This window comes from Aaosphaeria arxii (assembly GCF_010015735.1).
Source record: "Aaosphaeria arxii CBS 175.79 unplaced genomic scaffold BU24scaffold_9, whole genome shotgun sequence".
NCBI lineage: Eukaryota > Fungi > Ascomycota > Dothideomycetes > Pleosporales > Aaosphaeria > Aaosphaeria arxii.
This window is the reverse complement of record NW_022983482.1, coordinates 931,989-955,242: the sequence shown is the minus strand read 5'-3', so window position 1 is coordinate 955,242 and position 23,254 is coordinate 931,989. Positions and strand designations below refer to the sequence as shown.

At 49.4% G+C, this 23,254-nt stretch overlaps 9 protein-coding genes across 9 annotated transcripts; 6 read left to right on the top strand and 3 right to left on the bottom strand.

The window, feature by feature from the left end:
* The first annotated feature begins 151 nt into the window (after positions 1–151).
* BU24DRAFT_398167 (glycoside hydrolase family 78 protein) lies at positions 152–3,441 on the top strand. The gene is made up of 2 exons (XM_033525374.1): positions 152–2,193; positions 2,272–3,441. Exons 1-2 carry the CDS (start codon positions 571–573, stop codon positions 3,250–3,252), a joined length of 2,604 nt encoding a protein of 867 aa, XP_033379902.1. The 5' UTR covers positions 152–570; the 3' UTR covers positions 3,253–3,441.
* A 628-nt stretch (positions 3,442–4,069) lies between these two features.
* Positions 4,070–5,684, top strand: BU24DRAFT_284016 (GroES-like protein). Its single transcript, XM_033522754.1, has 3 exons — positions 4,070–4,256; positions 4,368–5,238; positions 5,306–5,684. The coding sequence occupies exons 1-3, from the start codon at positions 4,173–4,175 to the stop codon at positions 5,437–5,439; spliced, it is 1,089 nt and encodes a 362-aa protein (XP_033379901.1). The 5' UTR covers positions 4,070–4,172; the 3' UTR covers positions 5,440–5,684.
* On the bottom strand, positions 5,297–6,694 carry BU24DRAFT_284090 (translation initiation factor eIF4e). The gene is made up of 2 exons (XM_033522755.1): positions 5,973–6,694; positions 5,297–5,919 (listed from the first exon to the last, which is right to left on the bottom strand). The coding sequence occupies exons 1-2, from the start codon at positions 6,463–6,465 to the stop codon at positions 5,702–5,704; spliced, it is 711 nt and encodes a 236-aa protein (XP_033379900.1). The 5' UTR covers positions 6,466–6,694; the 3' UTR covers positions 5,297–5,701.
* A 1,105-nt stretch (positions 6,695–7,799) lies between these two features.
* On the top strand, positions 7,800–8,793 carry BU24DRAFT_284007 (uncharacterized protein). Its single transcript, XM_033522753.1, has 2 exons — positions 7,800–8,499; positions 8,549–8,793. The coding sequence occupies exons 1-2, from the start codon at positions 7,990–7,992 to the stop codon at positions 8,738–8,740; spliced, it is 702 nt and encodes a 233-aa protein (XP_033379899.1). The 5' UTR covers positions 7,800–7,989; the 3' UTR covers positions 8,741–8,793.
* Positions 8,794–8,845: 52 nt separating this feature from the next.
* On the bottom strand, positions 8,846–9,526 carry BU24DRAFT_354072 (DUF1264-domain-containing protein; the record flags this gene model as incomplete). The annotated part of the gene is made up of 1 exon (XM_033523805.1): positions 8,846–9,526. One exon carries the CDS (start codon positions 9,524–9,526, stop codon positions 8,846–8,848), a length of 681 nt encoding a protein of 226 aa, XP_033379898.1.
* An 882-nt stretch (positions 9,527–10,408) lies between these two features.
* On the top strand, positions 10,409–11,304 carry BU24DRAFT_413193 (uncharacterized protein; the record flags this gene model as incomplete). Its single annotated transcript, XM_033526142.1, has 2 exons — positions 10,409–10,840; positions 10,894–11,304. 2 exons carry the CDS (start codon positions 10,409–10,411, stop codon positions 11,302–11,304), a joined length of 843 nt encoding a protein of 280 aa, XP_033379897.1.
* A 509-nt stretch (positions 11,305–11,813) lies between these two features.
* BU24DRAFT_354284 (S-adenosyl-L-methionine-dependent methyltransferase) lies at positions 11,814–12,830 on the top strand (the record flags this gene model as incomplete). Its single annotated transcript, XM_033523809.1, has 2 exons — positions 11,814–11,870; positions 11,934–12,830. The coding sequence occupies 2 exons, from the start codon at positions 11,814–11,816 to the stop codon at positions 12,828–12,830; spliced, it is 954 nt and encodes a 317-aa protein (XP_033379896.1).
* Positions 12,831–13,170: 340 nt separating this feature from the next.
* Positions 13,171–14,344, top strand: BU24DRAFT_495714 (protein elicitor peat 2; the record flags this gene model as incomplete). The annotated part of the gene is made up of 2 exons (XM_033534150.1): positions 13,171–13,488; positions 13,574–14,344. The coding sequence occupies 2 exons, from the start codon at positions 13,171–13,173 to the stop codon at positions 14,096–14,098; spliced, it is 843 nt and encodes a 280-aa protein (XP_033379895.1). The 3' UTR covers positions 14,099–14,344.
* A 4,528-nt stretch (positions 14,345–18,872) lies between these two features.
* Positions 18,873–22,471, bottom strand: BU24DRAFT_426633 (uncharacterized protein). The gene is made up of 6 exons (XM_033529019.1): positions 22,044–22,471; positions 21,515–21,977; positions 21,249–21,396; positions 20,967–21,131; positions 19,853–20,714; positions 18,873–19,785 (listed from the first exon to the last, which is right to left on the bottom strand). Exons 1-6 carry the CDS (start codon positions 22,385–22,387, stop codon positions 19,254–19,256), a joined length of 2,514 nt encoding a protein of 837 aa, XP_033379894.1. The 5' UTR covers positions 22,388–22,471; the 3' UTR covers positions 18,873–19,253.
* Between the last annotated feature and the right edge of the window lie 783 nt (positions 22,472–23,254).

Sequence of the window (23,254 nt, the reverse complement as noted above, 5' to 3'; positions counted from 1 at the left end):
ATCGAGTTCCAAGTCGGTCCTTCGTTCAGTCTTTCTGAGGTTAAATTCAGGGACCTTCACAGCCTCCTGTCCAATCAGGGTCCCCTCAAATCCCTCCAGCCCTTGTCCTAACTACGAAGACAGTCGACCTTGGGCAAACACAACACCAGCAATTAATGCGCTTCCTCTTCATGTGCAAGTATCATAGGATTACCTAGGTAACTAGTTAACATGTCAATCAGTCGCTGGCCAATCGGTAGATCCATCGGGAATCAATCGAGCAATTCCTCTCCACCAGAGCGCCCTAACCTCGGTGCACTAGATGTATCTCTACGCACCGTTGATCGCACAAAGTTTGATACGATGGTCGTATTCGATACGTCTCCGCTTCTGCCAAGGAATATACCCCAGAAAACAACAGGTTCCCCGCGATTTAGACGTCAACATTAAGCTCATCAAGAACCTCGCGAGACTTTTACCCGAACCGCCCGTTGACGATCGATGGGGCTAGCAGGGGGAACAGGGATACGATCGCGATATCTCTCACCGAGTATCTAACTGTTGCATCCAATATAAATAAACAGAGTGGCAATGTATTCAGAGACATTTATCCACGGACAAACGCCTCTTGTTCAGCAGACGAGCCAGTGCGCCAGCATGTCGGTCTCAATTGCATCGCTTTCTTTTGAACACCACCGCCCCGCGTTTGGTATTGCGGAGACAGAGCCTCGCATCTCTTGGAGATTCGAAGGGACCGCCACCAACTGGGAGCAAACAAGCTATGACGTCGAAATATCTCGTGGAGCAGACGGCGTCCCAAACGTTTTCAATGTCAATAGCACAGACTCGATATTAGTCCCATGGCCGGATAAGCCCTTGGGCAGCGCAGAATCTGCGACCGTCAGAGCTAGAGCCCATGGAGGTCAAGGCCAGGAATCAACAGAATGGTCAGACGTCTTCACAGTGGAGACGGGACTTCTAAACCCTGAAGATTGGGCGGGTGCGAAACCTATTGCCGCAGATCGAGAGACAGAAATCGACGCACCTAAGCAACCCGTCCTCTTCCGGAAAGCCTTTCAAGTCAATTCCGAAATCACATCTGCACGTCTCTACATCACAGCACTTGGCTTGTACGAGGCCGAGATAAATGGCCAACGTGTCGGCGATCATGTTTTGGCTCCAGGCTATATGTCGTATCATCACAGGCATGTATACGATACATACGATGTAACTGAACTCGTCAAACCTGGTGAGAACGCAATAGGTGCAACAGTTGGAGAGGGCTGGTACGCAGGCCGCATAGGCCTACAGAAAAGGAGGAATCTCTATGGAGATACCCTTGGATTGATTTCCTTGCTCGTTGTGACCAATGCTGACGGGAGCAAACAAACGATCCCAAGCGACCCAACCTGGCGTGCAGCTACCGGACCTATCGTAACCTCGGAGATATATAATGGCGAATTCTATAACGCCACGAATGAGATCGAAGGATGGTCGTTGCCAGACTTTGACAGTACTTCCTGGCTGGATACAAAGGAATTATCTCCTCCCGTGGGAAAGATTGTCGCTCCAGACGGTCCACCAATTCGTAAACTTGAGTCTGTGAAACCTCAGAAGATTTTCCTTTCCGACTCTGGGAAAACAGTCATTGACTTTGGCCAAAATCTTGTTGGATGGCTGAAGTTGAAGGTCGATGGGCCTGAGGGTACCAATATTACTCTAGTGCATACTGAAGTAATGGAGAATGGCGAAGTTGCGACGCGACCGCTGCGGACGGCAAAGGCTACAGACACCATCATACTTTCCGGCAAGGGCCCATTGAACTGGGAGCCCAAATTCACCTTCCACGGATTTCGCTATGTGCAAGTTACTGGGTGGCCGAATGCCACAAAGCTGGATGGCGATTCCATCTCTGCTGTTGTTGTACACTCCGACATGGAGCGGGTCGGATATTTCGAATGCTCTCACGAACTTCTCAATAAGTTCCACAATAATGTCATCTGGAGCTTGAAAGGCAATTTCCTTAGTGTCCCGACAGATTGCCCACAGAGAGACGAACGATTAGGATGGACTGGGGATGCGCACGCATTTATGCCAACTTCGAATTACTTATATGAGACGGCTGGGTTCTGGCGTGGTTGGCTCAAAGATGCCTGGTCCGAGCAAGCTGATAGCCCCACATTCATTCCTCCTATTTACATTCCGGATGAGAATGTCAATGATACATCATCCCGAATGCCTACATCTGTTTGGGGCGACGTCGTCGTCGGCAACCCTTGGGCACTGTACAAGACGACCGGGGACAAGAACATGCTACAGGAACAGTACGCTGGAGCACAGTCTTGGATAGACAAAGGTATTCCCCGGAACGAGGCAGGTCTATGGAACAGATCTACATTTCAATTCGCAGACTGGCTGGATCCAAAGGCTCCTGCTGACAAGCCTGGTGATGCCACCACTGACACGCACCTGGTATCCGATGCGTACCTTATCGAAATGACTAGGCTTCTTTCCAACATCAGTGCAGCGCTTGGTAAAACAGAGGAAGCGGAGAAATATGCTTCTCAGAGAACCGATCTCATTTCTGCTTTCAAGAGCGCCTGGGTCGAGCCCTATGACAGTATCATTGCTAACGTGACGCAAACCGCGCTTACGCTTGGAATTGGTTTTGGCATCTTTGATACTGAAGCCCTGCGGACCGAGGCTGCTTCCACTCTTCGAAAAGTCATCGCCGACAACGACTTCCTAGTCGGCACAGGATTTGCGGGTACCCAACAACTTGGATTTACCCTGTCGTCTATAGATGCGACCACAGATTTCTATAAAATGCTTCTCCAGACGAAGGTACCGTCATGGTTATATCAGGTCGTGATGGGCGGCACAACGACCTGGGAGCGATGGGATTCTCTCCTATCAAATGGCTCGGTGAATCCAGGGGAAATGACGAGCTTCAATCATTATGCTTTCGGAAGTGTTGCGGATTGGATACATCAAAAGATTGGTGGGCTAGCTCCAGCAGAGCCCGGATGGAAGAAGGTTTTGGTTGCACCGGAGCCCGGAGGAGATATCACCCAGGCAAATTCCAGCTATTTGAGTGCATATGGTTGGACTAAAGCTAGCTGGAACGTTGGCGAGGATGGGTTTCATCTAAGCGTCAGTGTGCCGCCAAATGCGCGCGCAGAGGTCAAATTGCCTGGCGCAAACGGCACGGTGACGGAAGTAGGAAGTGGCACTCATCAGTTTACCGTCGAAGGTTTCAAAGTTCTGGGGTAATGGTTTATTCTCGGGGTGGACTTTTCTTCGTAAATTTATGGTAATTCATAGGTAGCTTTCGACAATACTTGTCATGGACAGATAATCGACAGGCCTGCTCCAGATCTGACACCCAATCAGCCTGTCTCAATCGTCCTGTTCATTCTTGATATGGTGAAGGCAATAATTCCTCTTACTTGTAATTACGAGTACGATGTAGTGTAGAAGTCGAGGGAATATCCACAAGGAATCCAAATGAGGCAATCCGGCTCCTCACGCATACTTCCCGATTAGTTCCGTGAGGTCACCCCACCCCCGCAAAGCTTGATGAGACGCCATCCATATTCCCATCCTATCGTCCGTACGCCAGCGATACGTCTTTTTCGGCCAAATGGCTTGCCATACCCCTTCAGCTCTAGGCCCAGCCCCGATGACACCTCCCTGACTATGTCGTCGTCATGCGCCTGGGACCGTTCGCTGGCAAACAGTTTCCAGTAGGACAAGGTTGCAGTCCTAGAGCTAGAGCATCTGGGCATTTTCGGAGCCGCCGTCGGAAATGGACGCTTGGAGAGCGCCTTTGACGCAACATTATTGCCTTCTCCCCGGCTTCTTGGAAGGTAGAGACATACATTAGAAGTGTGACAGTAGCACCGGTCCCCTTCTTGATAGACCTTGGCCAAGGTGGACAGATACATAGAGAGACCAGACCCACTTCTGCACCTCGCATTCTTCATCGCTCAACACGGTTCGGATATTCTTTGTACGGCTATCCGAAGTTTTTGGACCAATACATAAGAGAAGGGTCTACAACGGATCATGTCTCTCGAGACTGCATTCCTAAACAGCGTCCTTGTCGGCGAAATCGAAAACGAGAACACCAAGGGACAACTCGGACAGAGAGAAATTCACGGACAACAATATTATTCTTTACACCAACGACCATGCGTGCGGCAAGATTCTATGGGAAAGAAGATATCCGCGTGGAAGATGTGGAGAAGGCCAGTTGCGGGGTGGGGCAAGTGAGGGTATGTATAGTACGGACAACTAGTCCGATCACTCCACACCCGTCTTTGAGTTCCTTCATCCTCGAACAGTAACAACGCAATGGAGAATCGAAATGCTAATAAGCCTACCAGATCGCCCCCGCCTACGTCGGGATATGTGGTACCGACCTTCATGAATACCTCGGAGGCCCCAACTTCGCCCCAGTCCCAGACAAACCGCATCCCATAACAGGAGACGCCGTGCCTATAACCCTAGGCCACGAATTCAGCGGCACCATCACCGAACTCGGACCGAATCTCACCTTCCCACAATCTATTCCCCTGAAGATCGGCCAGCGCGTCGCCATCCAACCAACTCTGTACTGCGGGGAATGCAGCGCCTGCACCGCAGGCGTGGAAAACGTCTGTTACAACGGCGGATTCGTAGGCTTGAGCGGCGGCGGAGGGGGATTGAGCGATTCCGTTGTCGTGCCTGAGCATTGTGTGTTACCCTTGCCGGACAACGTTCCCCTGGATATTGGCGCTCTCGTGGAGCCATTGAGCGTGGCATGGCATGCGATCTCCGCAGCGCCTCTTACTCCTGATTCCGTCGTGCTGGTTCTCGGTGGTGGGCCGATTGGTCTTGCCATCGTGCAATGCCTGAAGGCGCTCAAGACTAGGAAGATCATCATGAGCGAAGTTTCTAAAGCGAGACAGAGGTTCGCGAGAGAGTTTGGTGCGCACCACGTGCTCGATCCGAAGACTTATGATCTGATTTCCATAAGTAAGGAGTTGAGTGGGAGTGATGGCCCGGATGTCGTATTCGATTGTGCGGGTGTACCGGCGAGTCTGAAGACAGCGTGTCTGGCGGTCAAGGCGCGAGGGACAGTGGTGAATGTTGCAATTTGGGAAAAGGAGGTCCCCTTCCAGCCGAATATGCTGGTTTTTAGGGAAGCCAAGTACACAGCTGTGCTGGGATATCAGAGGAAGGATGTACAAGCTGTGATAGATCATTTGGCAGATGGTAAGTATTCCCACAATTAGGAGTCACGGGCAATTGACAGATCGAGAGGCTAAAATCTACGGTCCAGGCACTCTTCAACCCGCAAACATGATAACTAGTAAGATACAACTGGAGAACATCGTCGAGGATGGTATCAAAGCTTTGATAAAGGATAAGGAGAGTCATGTCAAAATCTTAGTAGAGGTAGGAGGTGGTATATAGATTTTTCTTCAACATCAAAATATCGCAAAACTGCCCTATCACTGAATGTCATGTAAAACCATTCTTCTCAATATTTGTTGATAATATTCATATAGAGAACTAAACTATTGATGTTGTCCTATCCTCAGGGTCCGGTTCATTTGGAAGAGAATCTCATCATGAGGTTATGCTAAGTGAAGTCCAAAAGTGGATTCAATCAACTCTTCGATGCTAGGATGTCATAAAATCGTATGTCGCCGAGAGTTTTTGGCCGTTCGAACAGCTATGATGATGCATCGGGCGCTACGAATCCCTTGTGCTCACGGTGCGCCTTGTACCAGTAAGAGTCTTGCGGCTTAATATCATCGCTGAGTTTCTCAATGATAGCTGCGAGTAGCTTTTCCCTGCCGGCCTCGTTATCGGCGTCGCGGTTCCAGACGGCGATCTGAACGGCGTTCCATCGAACCGAGTATGAAATACCACAGATGTCGTCATTGAAAGCTATATTCATTAGTGATGAAGACAGACATTTTGCAAATGATAGCAGTGCTCACCATCTCGCTTGGTTTCCACTGCACTCTGAAGCACATCGCCAACTGCCAATAGGCAGATCTCGTGCCAGAATTTTGCGGCAAGCTCCTTCTTCACACGGAAATAGAATGCTCCACCGCGGAGGTTCCGTCGATCCTCCCACACCGGCGTGATCCCAACGTGGAAGAGATGGATGCTGTCACGCATCTTCAGCTGGTCGGTGGGAATGTTGTTGAAGTGCTGATAAAACTCCTTAATGCTGATGATCTGCTCGCCGAGGTGTTTCGGGCGTGACGCAAAATCTTCAGACGCTTGCTGGTCACTGCTCGTAGCTGGCGCTTGCTGTCCCTTTTCTGCCCAGAACTGCCACCTGAAACGGAACTCGGGTACCCGGACAGATTTGAAGATTGAATTCAGCATAGCAGTTCCACGTGCGGGTGAGGCGGTCGCAGAAGCCTCCTGTGGCGATGCTGATGGGAGATCAGAGGTGGAGAGGGCTGGAATTCGGCCGGCCATGTTGACGGACTCTGATAAAAACTTCGAGATAGACGATGAGGTGTGGGAATCAATGCCAGGAGTGAAGAAGGGTCTTTTGCTGTCGAAAAAGACCTCTCACGACTACTGCAGCCCGCCGTTTGCGTTGCTTGATGAAACTTTGAAAGCAATGTGTTGGAGGTACTAGACGTGACTCCTAGAGGGTAGAGAGATTGACTTCTCAAATATCGAGTTCTGCAACAAATTAATTAGTTACGTCATTCAAAATATCAATAGAAAAGGCGTTTCGAATTTGGGGTGGCTGGTAATGACAATAGTAAGGTACTGTTTCAGTGAAGATCAATAAACTCGTTACACAGAAATACTAGACAGAAAAAGGTAGAGCAAAAAACCGCAATCATAGAAATACAAGCAGTATTTAGATGTTCCACAGGAAGCAGTCACTATCGTTTATTCTCCGCGGTTGAAAAAGAAAAGAAAACCATGAGGGAACATTGTATTCGGCAATGCGTGTCCCGTCCCATACTAGCTGTAGTGGAGGGAACTCTGAAGACAGAGAATGGAACAGAACAGCCACAACAGAGAATCAAAGGCGTCTCGTCTGTGATTTCTCGTATATAGGTGTATAATATTACATACCTAGATATCGTGCACTCTCAACTCTACTAGTATTGCTGATCCTGTCGTAGATTTGATACGGAAGATGAAATCGCCCGCTAAGATGCCGCTGAAATACCACAATGCTAACGCTTACGTCGTGACGCAATAGAGGGAATACTAAGGCGAGAGAAAGCGATGTTCCAACGAGTACGCGTAACTTTCACAAGAGACAAGAAGTACAGGTTGCAGGTTGCAGGTAGTAAGAAAGACGTCGAGGGGTCCGGGGGCCGGTCCTTTTATGGCTCAAGCGACATGCGACGGCGCACCAGGCCGTGCAAGCGTCCGTCAGCAGCGCAGGACCACAAGCTACAACCCACCATGACTTTGTGTGCCAGTTACAGCCGCCCGTTGGGAGTATTGTTTCATAGCCCCGTTTCAAGACCCTGGGACACAGCTGGTCTGAGACTCTGTTTGGCTTATCCAGTCACTGTGTACGTTTTGGCCTGGGGCTTCCATCTCAAGAACCCCTTGGCGGTAGCATTGGCATACTTCACCTGCCAATAGTAATTATAGGCCGACTATGCGTGCAATTCTCTCCTCCGTTCTACTTGAGGATAAAACGTCATGCCGCCATCAGAATTCGATTTGCTGCTGTCGACTCTCGAGTTGCCAGATATCCAAAGGACCCCTTCCCCTCCACTCTCTGCCTCTGACTTAGTAGTTGTGGCGTTTTAGAACTCCGCGACGTACCAGCCAATCACGAGATTCCTAGACCGACCTAGGTACGTGCCGATCGTGTTGGGACCATGCTCGCAACTTTTCCACGACAACGCCGCTCAAACCACGAAGCCAAGCCACCCTTTGCAATCTCCTATTGATAAACCCTGTGGTATAACAAGACAGGAGAGGGCATCTTCGCGTACTATCGTAGCGAGTCGACTATCAATGGCCGCCGCACAGGAACTTCCGAATCGCAAGCACCCTCGTGACGCAATCGCAGAAGAGCAAACCGACCGCTCAACACGCACTAAACTTTCCTCCCCAGTCGACAACATCACCCCGGATGAATCGGCGGAGCTAAGAGACAACGATAGCGAGACGTCCAGCATACTGTCTGAGTCAAGTTCAGATCCAAGCTCGGAAAGCTCAGATGAATCCTCAAGCGACGGCGAAAGCACCCTCTCGGACGAGGAGGACGAGGAAGGCATAGTCAATCTCAGGGCAAACAGAGGCAAGAAGCCACGCATGAAACTGCGAAAACAGGATTTAGGCTCAGATATACGACCCTTTCTAAAGGACTTCTTGCCAAAGTTGAAAGCTGCGAACGAGGAACTCGAGGCTGAAAGGCTAGCGGGAACATTAAAGTACAGAGAAATTGATGCTCACCTGAACGGCGCTTCGGATGGTACAGATAAGCCAGAGGAAGAGGAAGGGGAAGGACAGTATGTTGAAATGGTGAGAACATTGCAGGCTCATTTGGAAAGCCTTTTCTAACTTGTAACAGAACCTTGGACTTGGTGTTCTCGAGGAGCAGAATCCGAACGCAAGCGACGATAGTAGTAGCGACGAAGGCGAATCACATGGCGAGATGGACAGTACGGTTGAGGAAAAAGAGAAAGATTTCATGGGGAAGCTTATGGGTCAAGAAAGACATGCTGCTGGAATACAAATTGTTGATGACGCGCAGGAGACTTGAAGGAAGCTCGACTCACCCGAACGTCACTCCCACTTTACATGGAACGAAGGGAAGGAACAGGTCACTTCGATTGCATCAACCACGCATCAGGCGCATACACGAGCCTCATTCATTGCCCTTCCACGTTGCATCAGCATTCTTGTGGATACTCGGCTCCTCAATATGCTGCCTAGCCTCCTTCTTCCTCCGCCAATCTGACCCAAACTTCGCGTCTCTTTCGCCAACTAGCTTCTCGAAACCGGGCTCTGGCATCTGTTTTGCATTCGTATAGCTCGTCATCAACTTCGGCTCCCCCAATGGCAGCACATCACCCCGATCTACTTGCCAGAGGTGATACACTTTTCCGTAAAGCTGGACGACTTCCTCCATCTCCTTGTTCTCCGCTATCTCCCAAACGGCATCTGGAACTGTAGCAGGTTTTGGCATGATCAACATCCCAGATTTGACCTCGAAGACGTGAGAGTGCCAGAGTTTCTGTTCTTCGACATCGAGAGTCGAGAACAGACGCGGGGTGATCATATACTCGATCCCAATGATACGGGCTGGAAGAGTTGGAGAATCATACAAGATGCACTGTCGTACTTCATCGTTTAAATGACTGCAATAATGATTCGCCTCAACACAGCGACCTGGTTCGTCGACGTATGCGTGGAAAGCATTGAGGTGTGCACAAATTCGTTGTACTGGGGCGAAGTTTTGTACTGCCGCCGCGCCTGTTTCAAGAGTCTTGTTTTTCAGGGATTCTGGGGCTCCAGCAGCCTTGTTTGTAGTTTGTTCTGTCGACATTGATGGAATACTTTGCTTCGTTTGATTTGGACCTATATCGCTAGAATGAAGACGAGCACAAACGACTGAAGTAGGCGAGCATATGGTGCTACGAGTATGAGGGTCTTTTGACGTCATTGTGATGATTCATTCAAGATACAATTTAGATACCTCAGCATCCACACAGACAGATGGGCGCAACAGGTTACATTCCCGATACATGCAGTTTTCCATTCATGTTACAATACTGTTGCAAGTGATACTAAAGCTCCCTCGTTCGTACCATTTTCGGAACGTTCCGAAGAACCCCACGATGCACGTACATACCGGTTTCTAGCGTGAGGTCCAATCCTGCCATGAAGTAATGTCATCAGTATAATTGAAATATTTTCCTACCAGGTATTATTATGCTAGACAGTCTATAAGCATCTCGTGGAATCGAACACGAAAATGAATCTATTGTGCAGAAAAAGTGCATTTATAATAACCAGATCCCATTATTCTACTAGAAGCGACGGTAGCATTTCAATTCGATCATATTCCATATAATTATTTCCCGGAAAGTATATCGTACTCCAATATTTGTTCTCTCGTTCTTCATTTCCCCTACAGTTCTTGGTTCCGCTAACTTGTAAGCATTGCTAGATTCGCAGATATGCGCAGTGTCAGCTTCTGAGAACATAATGGAGGCACAGTTCTCGTGTATTTGAATCTTTACATTTGTTTTTCATGTCTATTCCCATGCTTACTGATTTCTCATAGAATGCAGCATTTTGTACATCGACAGCCATTATGCCTCCTGCTAGCGGCCCCAAATTGGCGCGCGTGTAGGCGGCAAGTCTAAGCGACCACCTTATCGGGACCTGAACTTTTTCGCGACGCTCATCTTCAATGACATCGACAATGGCCTCGAACACAGAACGCAACCGCTGGTACTCAATTCCGGCACCGGTCAGGACTCTTTTCAACAAATTTCCCCTCGTCACATATCCCGAGAACGACCTACCGCTCCCTCGACGCAATCGCGAGAATGTCCTCTATGTCTTCGGCGAAAGCCCACTATCCTACAATCCATCGTGCCTCAAATGGCAAGCATACCTCCGATTCAGTGGCATCAATTATAGTGCAATAGCCTCAAGCAATCATGCGTCACCAAGCGGGGCTCTTCCTTTTCTGCTACCCTCCACAGCCGACACCAAACCATCGAAGCCTGTGCCATCCAGTAGACTACAAAGATGGGCAATGAACAACAGTGCAGCAGCCATAGAGGAGTCTTCAGACACGCGATATGAGGCGTATCTATCTCTGCTTGAGCACAAGATACGAAGAGCATGGGTAAGTCGAATTAGTACAATGGGTCTCGGAGAGTTGGAACTAACAGTCCACAGCTCTACAGTGTCTACCTGTCTGCGAACTCTACATCTATCGCCGAGCCTTTATACGTTCTTCCAACCTCTCGCAACTCCTTCGTTCGCCTCACAATTGCTCGAGATCTGCGGTGCGCAGCTGAAAATGAGCTCTTGAAATTTTCGGCCATAATAGATGCAGATCTACTACATTCGGAAGCGGAAGAGGCTTTCAATTCGTTAGAAAGCCTACTAGGGGAAGACACTTGGTTTTTCGACAACCAGATGCCAGGGCTTTTTGACGCCAGCGTCTTTGCATATACACATCTGCTGCTAGACGATAATTTAGGCAGCGGCTGGGCGGACACAAGATTGAGAGATACGATAGTGCAGAAGAAGCGGCTAGTCGCGCATCGGAACAGAATCTTGGATCAATTCTTCGCCAGCGCATAGGCCTACCCAGTAACTGCTGCGTTAGCGTTATTCCGATGCGTAGGACATGTTCTACTGCCAACAACCGCTAATGTCTGGGTACGATTTTGATCTGAATTGTGTAATCACTGTGCTCCCGTCATGGTTGAGTCTGCTGGGCAGGCACATTCTAATTTGATACCACACTTTAATGAGGGACACTGTGGCTTGATTGGTCAAGTGACCAGGCGACGCGGACGCGGACTGGAAATGCACGTCTGAGTCAAAGCTCGGGCCGGGAACGAACATGATAGGCCGCAACCACAGAACCAAAGAAAAGGGATCCTGAAGGGCGTGAGGCACATGGAAGACTCATCGAACCATTATATAGTTCGTTCAGGCATCAACTTGTCTCCATCAGGACCTTGCCTTATCTTTCTTTCTGATCGGCTTTTTGACGAACCCTTCCAACCGGACATCACATCCTTTCACAATTTCGGCTTCGCCATTGACAGAAAGCTACTCAACGATATTCTTGGCTCCTAGCCAATATGACACAGCCGACCTCTGTCAACATGACCTTCGATACGTCTCTTGTGGACGTTTCTGTCAATCACTCCTTCTCGACCACTGAATCCGACCCTTCAGAGGCCGGCTGGCCTCCACAACAGCAATTGGACCCCCAAACGCCCATACTGAATCAGGGTGAGATCAGTCAGACTACACCAAAGCCATCGCAAGCTACAATCACCGGCCAAGCCTTTCAGTCCTCAACCCCGGTTCAGCACATACCGACCCAAGAGGCGTATGATCAATGGGCTCATGTGTACGACACTGATGGCAACATGTTGCAATCCATTGATGATTCTGAACTAAACGATCTCCTCCCATCTTTACTCGGCCGTGTTTGTTCGTCCCATGACAACACTAACATGGCCCTCAATCTTCTCGACCTTGGCTGTGGCACAGGCCGTAACACTTCAAAACTTCTGTCCTACAGCTGGCCATCAAGTCGCAATAATGCCAGGATCAACATCATTGGTCTAGATTTCTCCAAGGGCATGCTTGACGTTGCAGCCCACAAACTCACCTCTATGACTCGCGACGCAGAGAAAGTGATCCTGAGATTAGAGGAAGCCGACTGCTTCCCTACAGTGCACAATCCTAGTACTTCACCAAAGCCAAACGTAGCAAACCTGCCACCAATTGATGGCCTCATCAGCACGCTTGTTCTCGAACACATTCCCTTGCGGGATTTCTTTGCGACACTTGCGGCCCTAGTTACAAAGGGCGGCTTCGCACTTGTCACTAACATGCACAACGAAATGGGCAACATGTCGCAAGCTGGATTCGTAAATGCCGAAGGTGTCAAGGTTAGGGGAGACAGTTATGTATACTCCGTCGAAGAGACTATCGATGAGGCCCGAAGAGCTGGCTTTGAAGTCGTGAACGTCAAGGAGAGGAGCGTCGAGGAGAATGATATGAGAAATGGTGTAGTCGGAGAGCGAGGATGGAAATGGGTTGGAATCAGAGTCTGGTATGGTGTAATTTTGAAGAAGACTGCATGAAGGAACGAAATGACGGAAAATCAATGTTCGTCTTTATACGAGAACGTTTTGCGGGCCCTCATCCATTCTGTTGTCATGAGTAACGCAAAGGGTAGAACTAAGGCCTTTTTTTTTTCAAAAATCACCGTTTTATCATATTCAGAAACAGAATTGACCATTATATTTTGCTGAAAAGCATCTTATGTATTTAGTGAAGCTATGACCATATGATATGTGCACGTGATCGTATGAGCTTACCCAATGAGGCATTGAATGGAACGTCAACTTTTCGAGATCGTTGCCATCATTACCCGCACCACCGCAAACCCAACCACTTCCGCCGTCCCCGCAAACCCCCACGATGGCCTTCCCACAATCGCTCTTCCGCTGGGTCGTCCCAGGTGCAATCGCTGCCGGTATTGCGCAAGCTTCGCTTTACGATGTCAAGGGTGGAACTCGTGCGGTCATCTTCGACCGACTGTCTGGTGTGAAAGAGAACGTTGTGAATGAGGGAACACATTTTCTGGTGCCGTGGCTACAGAGGAGCATCATCTTCGATGTGAGGACAAGACCGAGGAATATTTCAACGACCACCGGAAGTAAGGATCTGCAAATGGTTACCCTCACATTGAGGGTGCTGCACAGGCCGGAAGTGAAGCAGTTGCCAAAGATCTATCAGGTACGGAATTCAGATATGATTCTCATGTTTTACTTGCGGAGCTTCTTAGGAAAATTCATGGGTGTAGCTAATTTTTGTCTCATAGAACCTCGGTCTTGACTACGATGAGCGTGTCCTCCCCTCCATCGGTAACGAAGTCCTCAAAGCCATTGTCGCCCAGTTCGATGCCGCAGAGCTCATCACCCAGCGAGAGCAAGTCTCGAACCGTATCAGGACCGACCTTCTCAAGCGCGCCCAGGAGTTTAACATCCAACTCGAGGACGTATCCATCACCCACATGACTTTCGGAAAGGAATTCACCAAGGCCGTTGAGGAGAAGCAGATCGCACAGCAGGAGGCCGAGCGCGCGAGATTCGTGGTCGAGAAGGCCGAGCAGGAGCGACAGGCCAACGTTATCAGGGCTGAGGGTGAAGCCGAGGCTGCCGACACTATCAGCAAGGCCGTGGCAAAGAGTGGTGACGGTCTGATCTTGATCCGTAGAATCGAGACACAGAAGGACATTGCACAGATGCTATCAAAGAACCCTAACGTCTCATATCTCCCCAATGGAGGCGGCGCGGGAGAGGGTGGAAAAGGTGGAGGCAACTTCCTCTTGGGCCTGCGGGGTTGAAGAAGGTACGAAGAGATGTGATGTGAAAGAAATGGAAACATGAAACAAGTTTCGGAGCGTGCACTGTCGGCGAATTCCCGACGTACGAATGTATCATATGGAAAATCTTCTCTGTATCGTTAGGGAATTAAAACTCCTCTTTTCCCATTCCAGCAACTGAAGTATATCTAATGAAGTACGGGTACCAAAATGAAGACAGCGAAGCTCTGAAATAACATGTATGGCATATACCTTCTCATGCGGTCTTTATCTACCTTACTTGCTTTGTAACAACTTACCTCGCCCTGGTTTGATATTTTGTACTATGGCATACGTGCTGGCACAAAGATCAGCTCCTTCCTCCAGAGCACGCAGATGCTCGGACAACTAGCTAATGTTCACCACTACCACCCATCACCAAGCTCTGTATCCTTCTCATTCAGAGATTCACTAGCGCAAAACCCCATGTCTACCTTCTTCTCATCATGTTTGCACAAAATGCAGCACCCTTGATATGTCCCAAACTCGAGAAAGAGAAAAGATAGTAAGTAAAAGCTCACCAACGATCTGTCAACTTTAAGAGTCCGATTTGGAAAGTATAATGGGTTTTGTCTTCCTCTTGATATGCACTCATTGAGCGATGTTAATGCCAGGTGAATATACATACGAGAATAAAAGCTGCACATACATCAGGCCGTGTTCAGAACTCTTCGACGCTGCTTGCCCCCATGTCTATGAGTCTGCTCCATTCAGAAAAACTGTCCGCTGCGCTTATCATTAGTAGCCTAAAAAAGGAGAGTCAAATAGGCTCCTCTGGCGTCAAGCAGGGAGGATTCATCACAAGTAGTGTCCTTCGAAGTACAATATGACCCTCTATCTGTCCGTTTGGAAACCCTTACTCTTCAGGGAGACGTATGGCATGAATTTGCAAGAATCTTACTCGCCTAGCTGAATGGGGGCGTCTAGAGTTTCTCGAAACGATGACTACTTCTTTTGATCAAAGTCAATGCAAGAGCTTTTGCTCCGTGATGCCATTCTACGAGAGTTTGATTACCGAAAGGTGAGCACTGAGACGCTAGGGTTTACATTGGATACTGGGATAAAATCGTATAGGTAAGGCAACCAGAAGCCTTTCCGTATTTCTATACGAAGACATTTAGCCTACCTAGACCCCATTATCATACAAAGTAGCAGAATGTGCTTTTAGTCTGAGTGAAGCGGTGTACGGCATACTCCATACAGAAAGTGCAGTTCGGAGAGCGAGATTGACAGGGTGTAAGTGATTGCGCGGGGTTGCCACCGATCTGGTACCGTTGACTCCTAGCATATCAACAGGATGTTCTCAATGCTGATGTTGAGTCACGTACGAAGTTCAGCTCAAGTGTGATGTATATTCCATGCCGGGGTGGAAGTAATCATCGTTAATAGTTCAACACCAGAATGTCAGACATCTGATGCGTACTACCCGAAGCCGACAATGCTGAAGCTTCATGACCAGATGAAGATATGATAGCCAATGGATCGTAGATCTCCAGTTAGATTACAAACCTATCATATGTCACAAAGCTTAACCATCCTCAGCAGGCACTATTGCCTGTGCAGTGTACTCCTGCGGGACGGAAGAGTCTTCAGTATGTTGGACCCGCAGTGTATCTATCATACAAGTTGCCTTTTAAGTGAGATTTGACAACGTTGGGAGATTGGACGTGAGAATTCGACACAGTGTTGATATACAGTTTCGACCACAACGCTACGTGCATTTGCTAGGCAACCAGAACATTGCCTTGTTATAGTCCCACGGATCTTTCATAGGGTGCAGAGGCCTGCAAATCCTTGTCGTGTAATGAAATCGATCGAGATGCAGCTCCCATCAGCACGGGAATGCTGACCCATGGTTCCACAAGTTACAGAACTGAGAATCCAAAGGGTGGTCGATTGGTGTATGAGTCAGTTTATCCTGTTTCGAAGGTTCTATGCAGTAAGATGCCCAATGGAAGAGGAGCACCAAATCGAAGTATGGTAGAAATAGACGAATGACGTTGCTTCGACGATGAATAGTAGCCTTGTTAAGATGGCGAGTCTCGGATCCATGCATCGAAAGCGTCCAGGTTCTGCAGAGCATATTTCTGCCTGAGCTGCCGTGCCATAACAGGCATGACAATCAGGCACCAGGTGGAAAGCCAATGAACTGTTAAACAGCAGAGACAAATAGTCGCTTCCGACGCCGTGGAAACCAGGAAAGACGAGCCACAGCCTCGTGAACGTGTGGGCGCAGCATCAGCCTCGGCTGCTCACTCGCCAGGCCTGGACATGTTCTACGCCACTTCCAGGCATCCACGCATGCATAACAGAGATTTGCTACTACAGACACATATAGTCGTACCTTGTAATAATGACCTTGATTCGATTATGGTTCTTCTACGCAGGACACGACGCACAGCCCCGCCGCGTGACCCCACGCCACAAATGTTAATCCAACGACGCTCCTCTGTTCCGTTCGCTTCCAGCCTATCATGACTCGATGTCTTGCATTTTTGGAAGGTACCTCTAAGCGACGTAGAAGGGCGAGAGGAACGATGCGCTAATGGCGATCGATGAGTGTGAGATGCGAAGTGGAGTGTACTTGTCATGGAGAATGGTGCTGTTGATTACTCGTACGAGGTAATTGTTACTGTACATGTACATGTACAAGTGGTTGAGCCGTGTCTCGCCACGCGTGCCTGCTGAGTGGTCCCACAAACACGTACACACGACATCACATGCTCAATTCCCTAGCCAATCAAAATGCTCCCTTAGCCCGTCTCTAAACTCCATGTAGCATTACAAATACTCCAAGTATGTAAAGGTATGACTCCGTTGGCCATCATTTCTTGTCGACCTCACCGTCCGTCCCAACAATGCAATGACAAGATGTAATTACTATTCCACCTTTCCAAAGGAGTCAGTATGCGCACACGGGAAGCCTTGATCGCCTTTCCGTCGGTTCTTCCTTTCGGCAAAGGGCGGCGAAAAGGCTGACGCAAGGCGAAGGCGAAGGCGGATACGGCAAACATTGCATCGGGTTGCTGCGGGACTTGCGTTTCCTGATTCTGCCACGCGCATGAACGGTTTGACCCACAAGAGGTTGCGATATTGTATTTTGCACTTTACGTTCGCACATGCACGAAGACACAAACGTAAGCCCGGAGTTAGCGGGTGCCCGTCGCGGTGGGAAGACCGGACGAATGGTTATTGTATATGCCTTGCTGTAAATTAGGCTTGGTACGGTGTGGGCTTTCCATGGCTACGTATCGCTATTTTCACGGTATTTTTCTCGTAGACATATCCAAGGTTTCCGCGGTTTCCATGACTGGGACAATCCCTGATACAGACGTGGCGATTCTTCGTTGGTAAGAGTCATAGCGATGAAGTCTCCAGATTGTCGTTTGACTGTCTGCTGAGGTTGACAATGATGAGACTCCTCTTGAATAATATGCCCTGAATAATCAGGTTGTTCATACAGGTAGACAGATGCTCGTTGCGTGGGCTATTGGTGGCATAGGTCTCAGATATCGCTCCGTTCCCCCTTCGGGCAAGACATATCGTTACGGCATCCATCATGCACAACCCGCATAGCACATCCGACTCAGCCGTCGTTCTCATGCATCTCTTCATTTTGGTTTGATTGGGGGTGTCCGAGAAATGAATGGCCTGTGGCGTTCCGTCCATTCAGATTCAAGCACTTCCTCCGATGTAGATGTATGCCTCAACCCACTATCCTCCAGGCACCAACATCTTAACTAATCTCAACTTCCACCACCTTTCCGGCCCCCAACAACTACACCAACCGGTAGATCCATCATCGCGTGTATAGAAGCAAGTCTCCATAAATTTAGCGTTCAAGAAGCATGTAAGACATTCCCTAGCGGGCCCCGAATGCGGCCGCAGCTTCATCGCAATCTCGCGATGCTAGCCTATAACACCCGCTACTACTGACCCGCACTGTAAGCGATATGTGTTTCTATGGCGTATAACAGCCATTTAGGCTAGGCTACACCAGGCTGCGTCTGTCGTGACCTTATACGCGGGTACGAAGGTCAGTACTGTGCATCAATGCCTGCCTGGCGCCCTTTTGGTAGGCGTCCCAGCAGCCGCCCGTTCAACGCACAGCGTTCATGCGAACTAGCAAGACACGGCGACATCGACGATGGCAGCAGATGGGCGGGTACCTAGCCTGGTCCACACGCCGGAATAAGTGAATGGGAGCGAGCGAGCCGTCTGAGGTGGATGCCACAAGGGCTGAGATATTCTTAAGCGTACCTAGGATATTGTGAAATTGTATGTACATGTGATATGTGATTACCTAGGTAACGACCGGAATCTCACAGTATGTATCATTTCGTTTTTCGTGCAATTTCCCCGTTCGGCGACAGTTAAGTACCTAGGCTAGGCTGTGCAACAATAGTACGGTTGCTCGCATATTCTTGCCCGTAAGAGGATATATTGATATCGTATTTCCGTCTTCCCCGCTTCAAGGAAATCAGGCATCAAAGGCGGCCGCCGCAGTACCGAGGGATGGGGCTGGGGGAGCGCCAGGCAACATGTTCACCCGAATCTGAGCTTATTCTGACATCTGATCTGAGGGCTTTTGTGCAAGTCTTTCGTGCAGGTTTGATGTCGGCCGTCGGAATTTGGGTAATGCTGGAGTTGAGATTTTGGTCTATTTTGTTGATCGGTCTTGTATGATAGAGAATTGATTTCATGGTAGTTCGCACTGAAGTTGAGTTGCATAAGGAGCAAAGATATTTCAAGTCTAGTTATGGAGATATAATTTCTTCTACAACAAAAGGGGCAGAAACCAGACCCTCAAGCAAGTATCTACAGCGAGTGTCTTTTTCTGCCAGAGAAAGGGGTGGTATCTTGCATCTGTGATCATAAAACAAAAAAAAGCCAACCCAGAGAAAAACAAAGAAATTAGTTCCATCCCGCAGTGCATCCGTTTAGAGAGTAGTACATTTGTCCGATTTCCCACCCATGCTAGAGTAGAGCCTCCGGTAGTCGATATTATTGAATACATTGATAACAAAAAGTAGGGTGAGGATATATGGGTTCATACTGTCGTTAAAGAGGTCGCCGCTCTAGTGTAAAAGAAAACGCCTTCCGTTTCCGTTTCCGCGTCCACTCCGTCCCATGAATGTTACCTTCGAGCTTGTTGCTGGAGAGCATCTATGGCCTCTCGGAGATCGGCAACCGTTCGGTCTCTGGCCTCGATAAGGCTACGCAGACGCTTCACTTCGGACCGGAGATCAGGCTCATCACCTGCTTCAGAGATCCCCGCCTCAGAGAATCTCTTACGCTTGAGACTGTAATCGTCGTCTCCGTCGAGCGATCGAGGATATGACATCTCAGGGGAGAGACGGCTTTCCGAGGCATCGTCTCTAAGAGTGTCTGAGCGACGAATGATCAAGTTCCCAAGGTCCGAAGACATGCTCGTACGACGATGTACGCGACGAACATGCTCAGCGAGGTTCTCCTTGCGCGTGAAGCCGGCGCCAGTGCTGCGTTTGCAGTCGGCGAAGGGGCAGTAGAGCGACTTCTTGGTGCCGCCGTGCATCTTGTGAACTTCGCGCTCGTGGCGCAAGAGGCCTCCACTGTAGGTGAAACCCTGGAGCTTCTCGCAGCCCTTTGCAGTACATTTGTAGGGTCTGTCGTGTTTGTCCATATGTTTACTGTAGAACTACGTTAGCTTTCAAGGGCTGCAAAGTGAATGGTTGGAAGAACGGGAAGATAACTCACCTCCACTCGCATTTGCGATCGAAGATTAGGGTTGAACAATCAGGATGTTTGCATATCATCTTGCCCTCAGCATTCTTAGTAGGCTCTTCGGAGCGCTTGAAGGGACTATTCCTCCTAGGCGAAATGTCTCCGTCACGATCGACGTCTCCTCCATCTTCCGACACGGATGGATGTCTTGATGTGACATGTCCATGAGAACTGGTGATGGAAGGTCGGCGTGGCCCACCTACAGGCGAAAGCAGAGGAGAACGGGTCTCGGCGATGCTGATTGGAGTTGGCATGTTGGAAATAGAATTCACAGAATCGTTGCGCTCGTGGCCTCCCATATCGTTGGCGGCAGGGAAGGATACTTGAGGATCGTAAGAAAAGTCGGTGTGAATATGCGGTGGTTGCGCCTGAGGTTGGAGGTGTTGACGATGATATACAGGTGTGTTGGTGTAGGCCGCGAAATTTAGTGGCGCAGCAGGAAACCCTTGGTTTTCCGCGCTATGGTTGACTCTAACAGTGGGCACGGATACGGACGTATTCAGGTGACGACTGTGACTGTGCTGTTCGAGAGGTGGCAATGCGGGTTGCGTCAACTGGTTAGACCACGCCTGGTATGCGTCGTGGTCGTCTTGGTTGACGTTGACGTTTACAGCGAATGGCTGGTCGGGTTGAGTAAAAGCGAAAATGCAAGTATCCTGTACTTGTGAATCACTATTACGGTGATGGGGATGATTCGTGGCAATGCTGCTTGAGCTTGCAGGGTCCAGTAATAAATCAGATGCTTGGACTTGGATTTGGACTTGATCTTGAAAGGGCCGGGACACGAGGGAATGAGGTGGATAAGTAGTAGTTGAGGCGTATTGGGCGCCTAGACCTGGATGGCAATTAGTGGGATTCAGAAGGCTAGGTACCAGTTCCTCGAAGGAGTGGCGATCCAGGGCAGGATTTCGGCCATGAGGAGTTTCACGGTTTTAGGTAGGGTAGTAGGTAGTAGGATTGGAATCAGGTAGAAACCGTAATAGTTGGTGATGGTGGTGGAGGAGGTAGGAGGATGGATGACCCGTGACTCGGCTCATTGGCCCCAAAAAGAACAGCAATTCACTGCAAACGAGAGATGTTGACTCACCAAAGTGATCTTCGACCAGGGTCTCCCCACTAGCGTGCCCAGGCCTACCGGGTCCATGACTGTCATGACTAACGTCGTCGCCAAGACCCCCGGCCTGGGATTCATCGGCAAGTCCAACCTCCGACTGCCTGAGGAGAGCTTGGTTTTGCAATCCCCAATTCAGATCTGTTTCGTTGCCTGATTTAGCATCATTCTTCTCTCACACAAAACAGCTCACTACCCACCCCTCCCTCAGGAAAAGAAACCTTAAAACAAAAACCATGAACTTTAAACCAAACTTACAGTCGTTCTGAGCCGGCACATTCCAGCTCTGCAACCACTCGTCTGCCAGAAACCTGTCTCGCCGCACACGCTCGCTAGATGATGCCTCATCGCTACTGGCCCCTTTGTCGTTTCGTTGCTCGGGGTAGTAGAACATCCAGCACACTCCCTGGACTCGGAATCAGTTTCTTCCATTTACCATCCCACTATGGTCTGCTACAATACACGTGCAGATGGGGGGGGGGGGGCGGGGGATAGAGCACTACAGGACAGGGATGGAGACTTACCCAGAGCACAGCGAGAGATGGTTTCAAAGACCATGGCCATGTCGTGCTGAGCAGATGACTGTCCAATGGATGCTGCGCCGATGAAAGGAGCCAATTCAGAAGCCTCCGTTGCCGCTTGTCAATGTCATTCTCGATCAGAGTCTCGACAACTTTGCGCGCAAGCGTCTCTAGCAACATTGCCTGCAGCGACAGTAAGATGTGCGAATAATTGGCAATGAACTTCTCGTCAATGTCCAATCCAAAATCTTCGCCTTTCGCAATGAGCAACTCATCATCATGTGTCGATCGCACTGCATTCAAAACTTCAATAGCGTTGTACACCAAAATTAGATTTTGGATCGTTTCGTTCATGGAGCACCCCTCGAACGACGCTTCGTTTTGTTTGAGGAGGAAGAGCTTGTCGTTTGAGCAAGTTGCTGTGGTCAATGCAGGACTGACCTTTCCGTCTAGGAGGTTGAACACGCTATTCCGAAAGCTTAGCCATGAAACAAAAACAACTACAAGCAACCGAGGCTACTCATGAACGTACTGTTGCATCTTATCGCTAGTGGCGTTTGGATCCACGGGATCATCCCGACCCGAGGTCTCCAGCCTTAACGTTGGCCTGGTCCCCCGGCGACTCTTGCACACTCGGTTCGAAGACTGACGGAGCTGCTTCGTGCTCTGTGGGCTAACCCGTGACAGACTCTTTTCGATCTTCCTCAAAGCATCCATCTCTAGTCGGTGGCAATGAGTCCCGCCAAGACCTGACATTCTGCTCGAGAAGCTCGACACGGTCGGCCTCGCATGCCTACGAAGCTGTTTGATGGCTTGGATGACTTTCAACGTAAGGTAGAGGCTCGCCGCTGGTTGCTTGCGCGGTCGCATCGTCATCGCTGCGCAACGAGCGATGTATTTTTGGAACACAGAAACTGGAATAGGACCGCAATCTCGAAGTCGAGGAGCATATTCCTTTGCTTAATACTGTAATGAACCACGGTAAGGCTGGGGGGGGAGCCTCGCTCTACGCCTACGCATCACCCTAAACCATCAATGACGTGCAAGCCACATCATATGATTGGTTGAACGTGTGGCTTAGTCGCGCAACTCAGCCACAATTTATCGATGCTTCACCGTATTCTCACTGCCCCAGGCACAACCACAGCACCAATTAGCACGATGCATATGCTGTGCGTAGAGGCGCAGCTGTGCAGGTGTTCATATTGAGGAATATTACACCCCGATTTCCGACCTCAACATTCCCAACTGAGCTAACATGGCGCCTTTCTGGTTTTCTCGCTGCCTGGAGATATTGCCTTTTCGTCCCAGATTCAGTCTGGTTTTCATGCATTTCAGCCCTTGGGCTGTTCATTTCAGTCAGCCTATCCTCCGAACTTCCGGTAGCAACACCCTTCTCTGACGACATTTACAAGCCTTTCCCTCGTTATCGTGCGCTTTGCTTGCACTTGCTGCCGAAACAACCTGGAACATGGGCGATGTTCTTGTGTCTCACGTCCACTAGGGCCGCAACATCATCGGAGGTCGGCACTTAGATCCTCATCAGATATCTCAATCAACCACGATCAAACCACATTCTGAAGTTCCGTTGTAGTGGTGAGGCACAAAGGGCAATAGGCTGTGTATGAGATTGTCATTTTAGTAAGAGCATGAAGCGGCGGTACCGGATTACTATCGAGCAGGAATTCAGTCCCGAGGTGTCTCGAGCGCTGATTCACATTCAGAGATTATCTTCTCTGGAAG

Coding starts and splice junctions, on each gene's coding strand:
- BU24DRAFT_398167 (XM_033525374.1), top strand. CDS start 571: ATGTATTCAGAGACATTTATCCACGGACAAACGCCTCTTGTTCAGCAG. Junction 2,194..2,271: donor TTTACATTCCGGATGAGAAT/GTCAATGATACA, acceptor GCACTGTACAAG/ACGACCGGGGACAAGAACAT.
- BU24DRAFT_284016 (XM_033522754.1), top strand. CDS start 4,173: ATGCGTGCGGCAAGATTCTATGGGAAAGAAGATATCCGCGTGGAAGAT. Junction 4,257..4,367: donor GCGGGGTGGGGCAAGTGAGG/GTATGTATAGTA, acceptor TAAGCCTACCAG/ATCGCCCCCGCCTACGTCGG. Junction 5,239..5,305: donor GATAGATCATTTGGCAGATG/GTAAGTATTCCC, acceptor TCTACGGTCCAG/GCACTCTTCAACCCGCAAAC.
- BU24DRAFT_284090 (XM_033522755.1), bottom strand. CDS start 6,465: ATGGCCGGCCGAATTCCAGCCCTCTCCACCTCTGATCTCCCATCAGCA. Junction 5,920..5,972: donor AGTGGAAACCAAGCGAGATG/GTGAGCACTGCT, acceptor TAATGAATATAG/CTTTCAATGACGACATCTGT.
- BU24DRAFT_284007 (XM_033522753.1), top strand. CDS start 7,990: ATGGCCGCCGCACAGGAACTTCCGAATCGCAAGCACCCTCGTGACGCA. Junction 8,500..8,548: donor AAGGACAGTATGTTGAAATG/GTGAGAACATTG, acceptor AACTTGTAACAG/AACCTTGGACTTGGTGTTCT.
- BU24DRAFT_426633 (XM_033529019.1), bottom strand. CDS start 22,387: ATGACGATGCGACCGCGCAAGCAACCAGCGGCGAGCCTCTACCTTACG. Junction 21,397..21,514: donor CATCTCTCGCTGTGCTCTGG/GTAAGTCTCCAT, acceptor TTCCGAGTCCAG/GGAGTGTGCTGGATGTTCTA. Junction 19,786..19,852: donor GATCGCAAATGCGAGTGGAG/GTGAGTTATCTT, acceptor GTAGTTCTACAG/TAAACATATGGACAAACACG.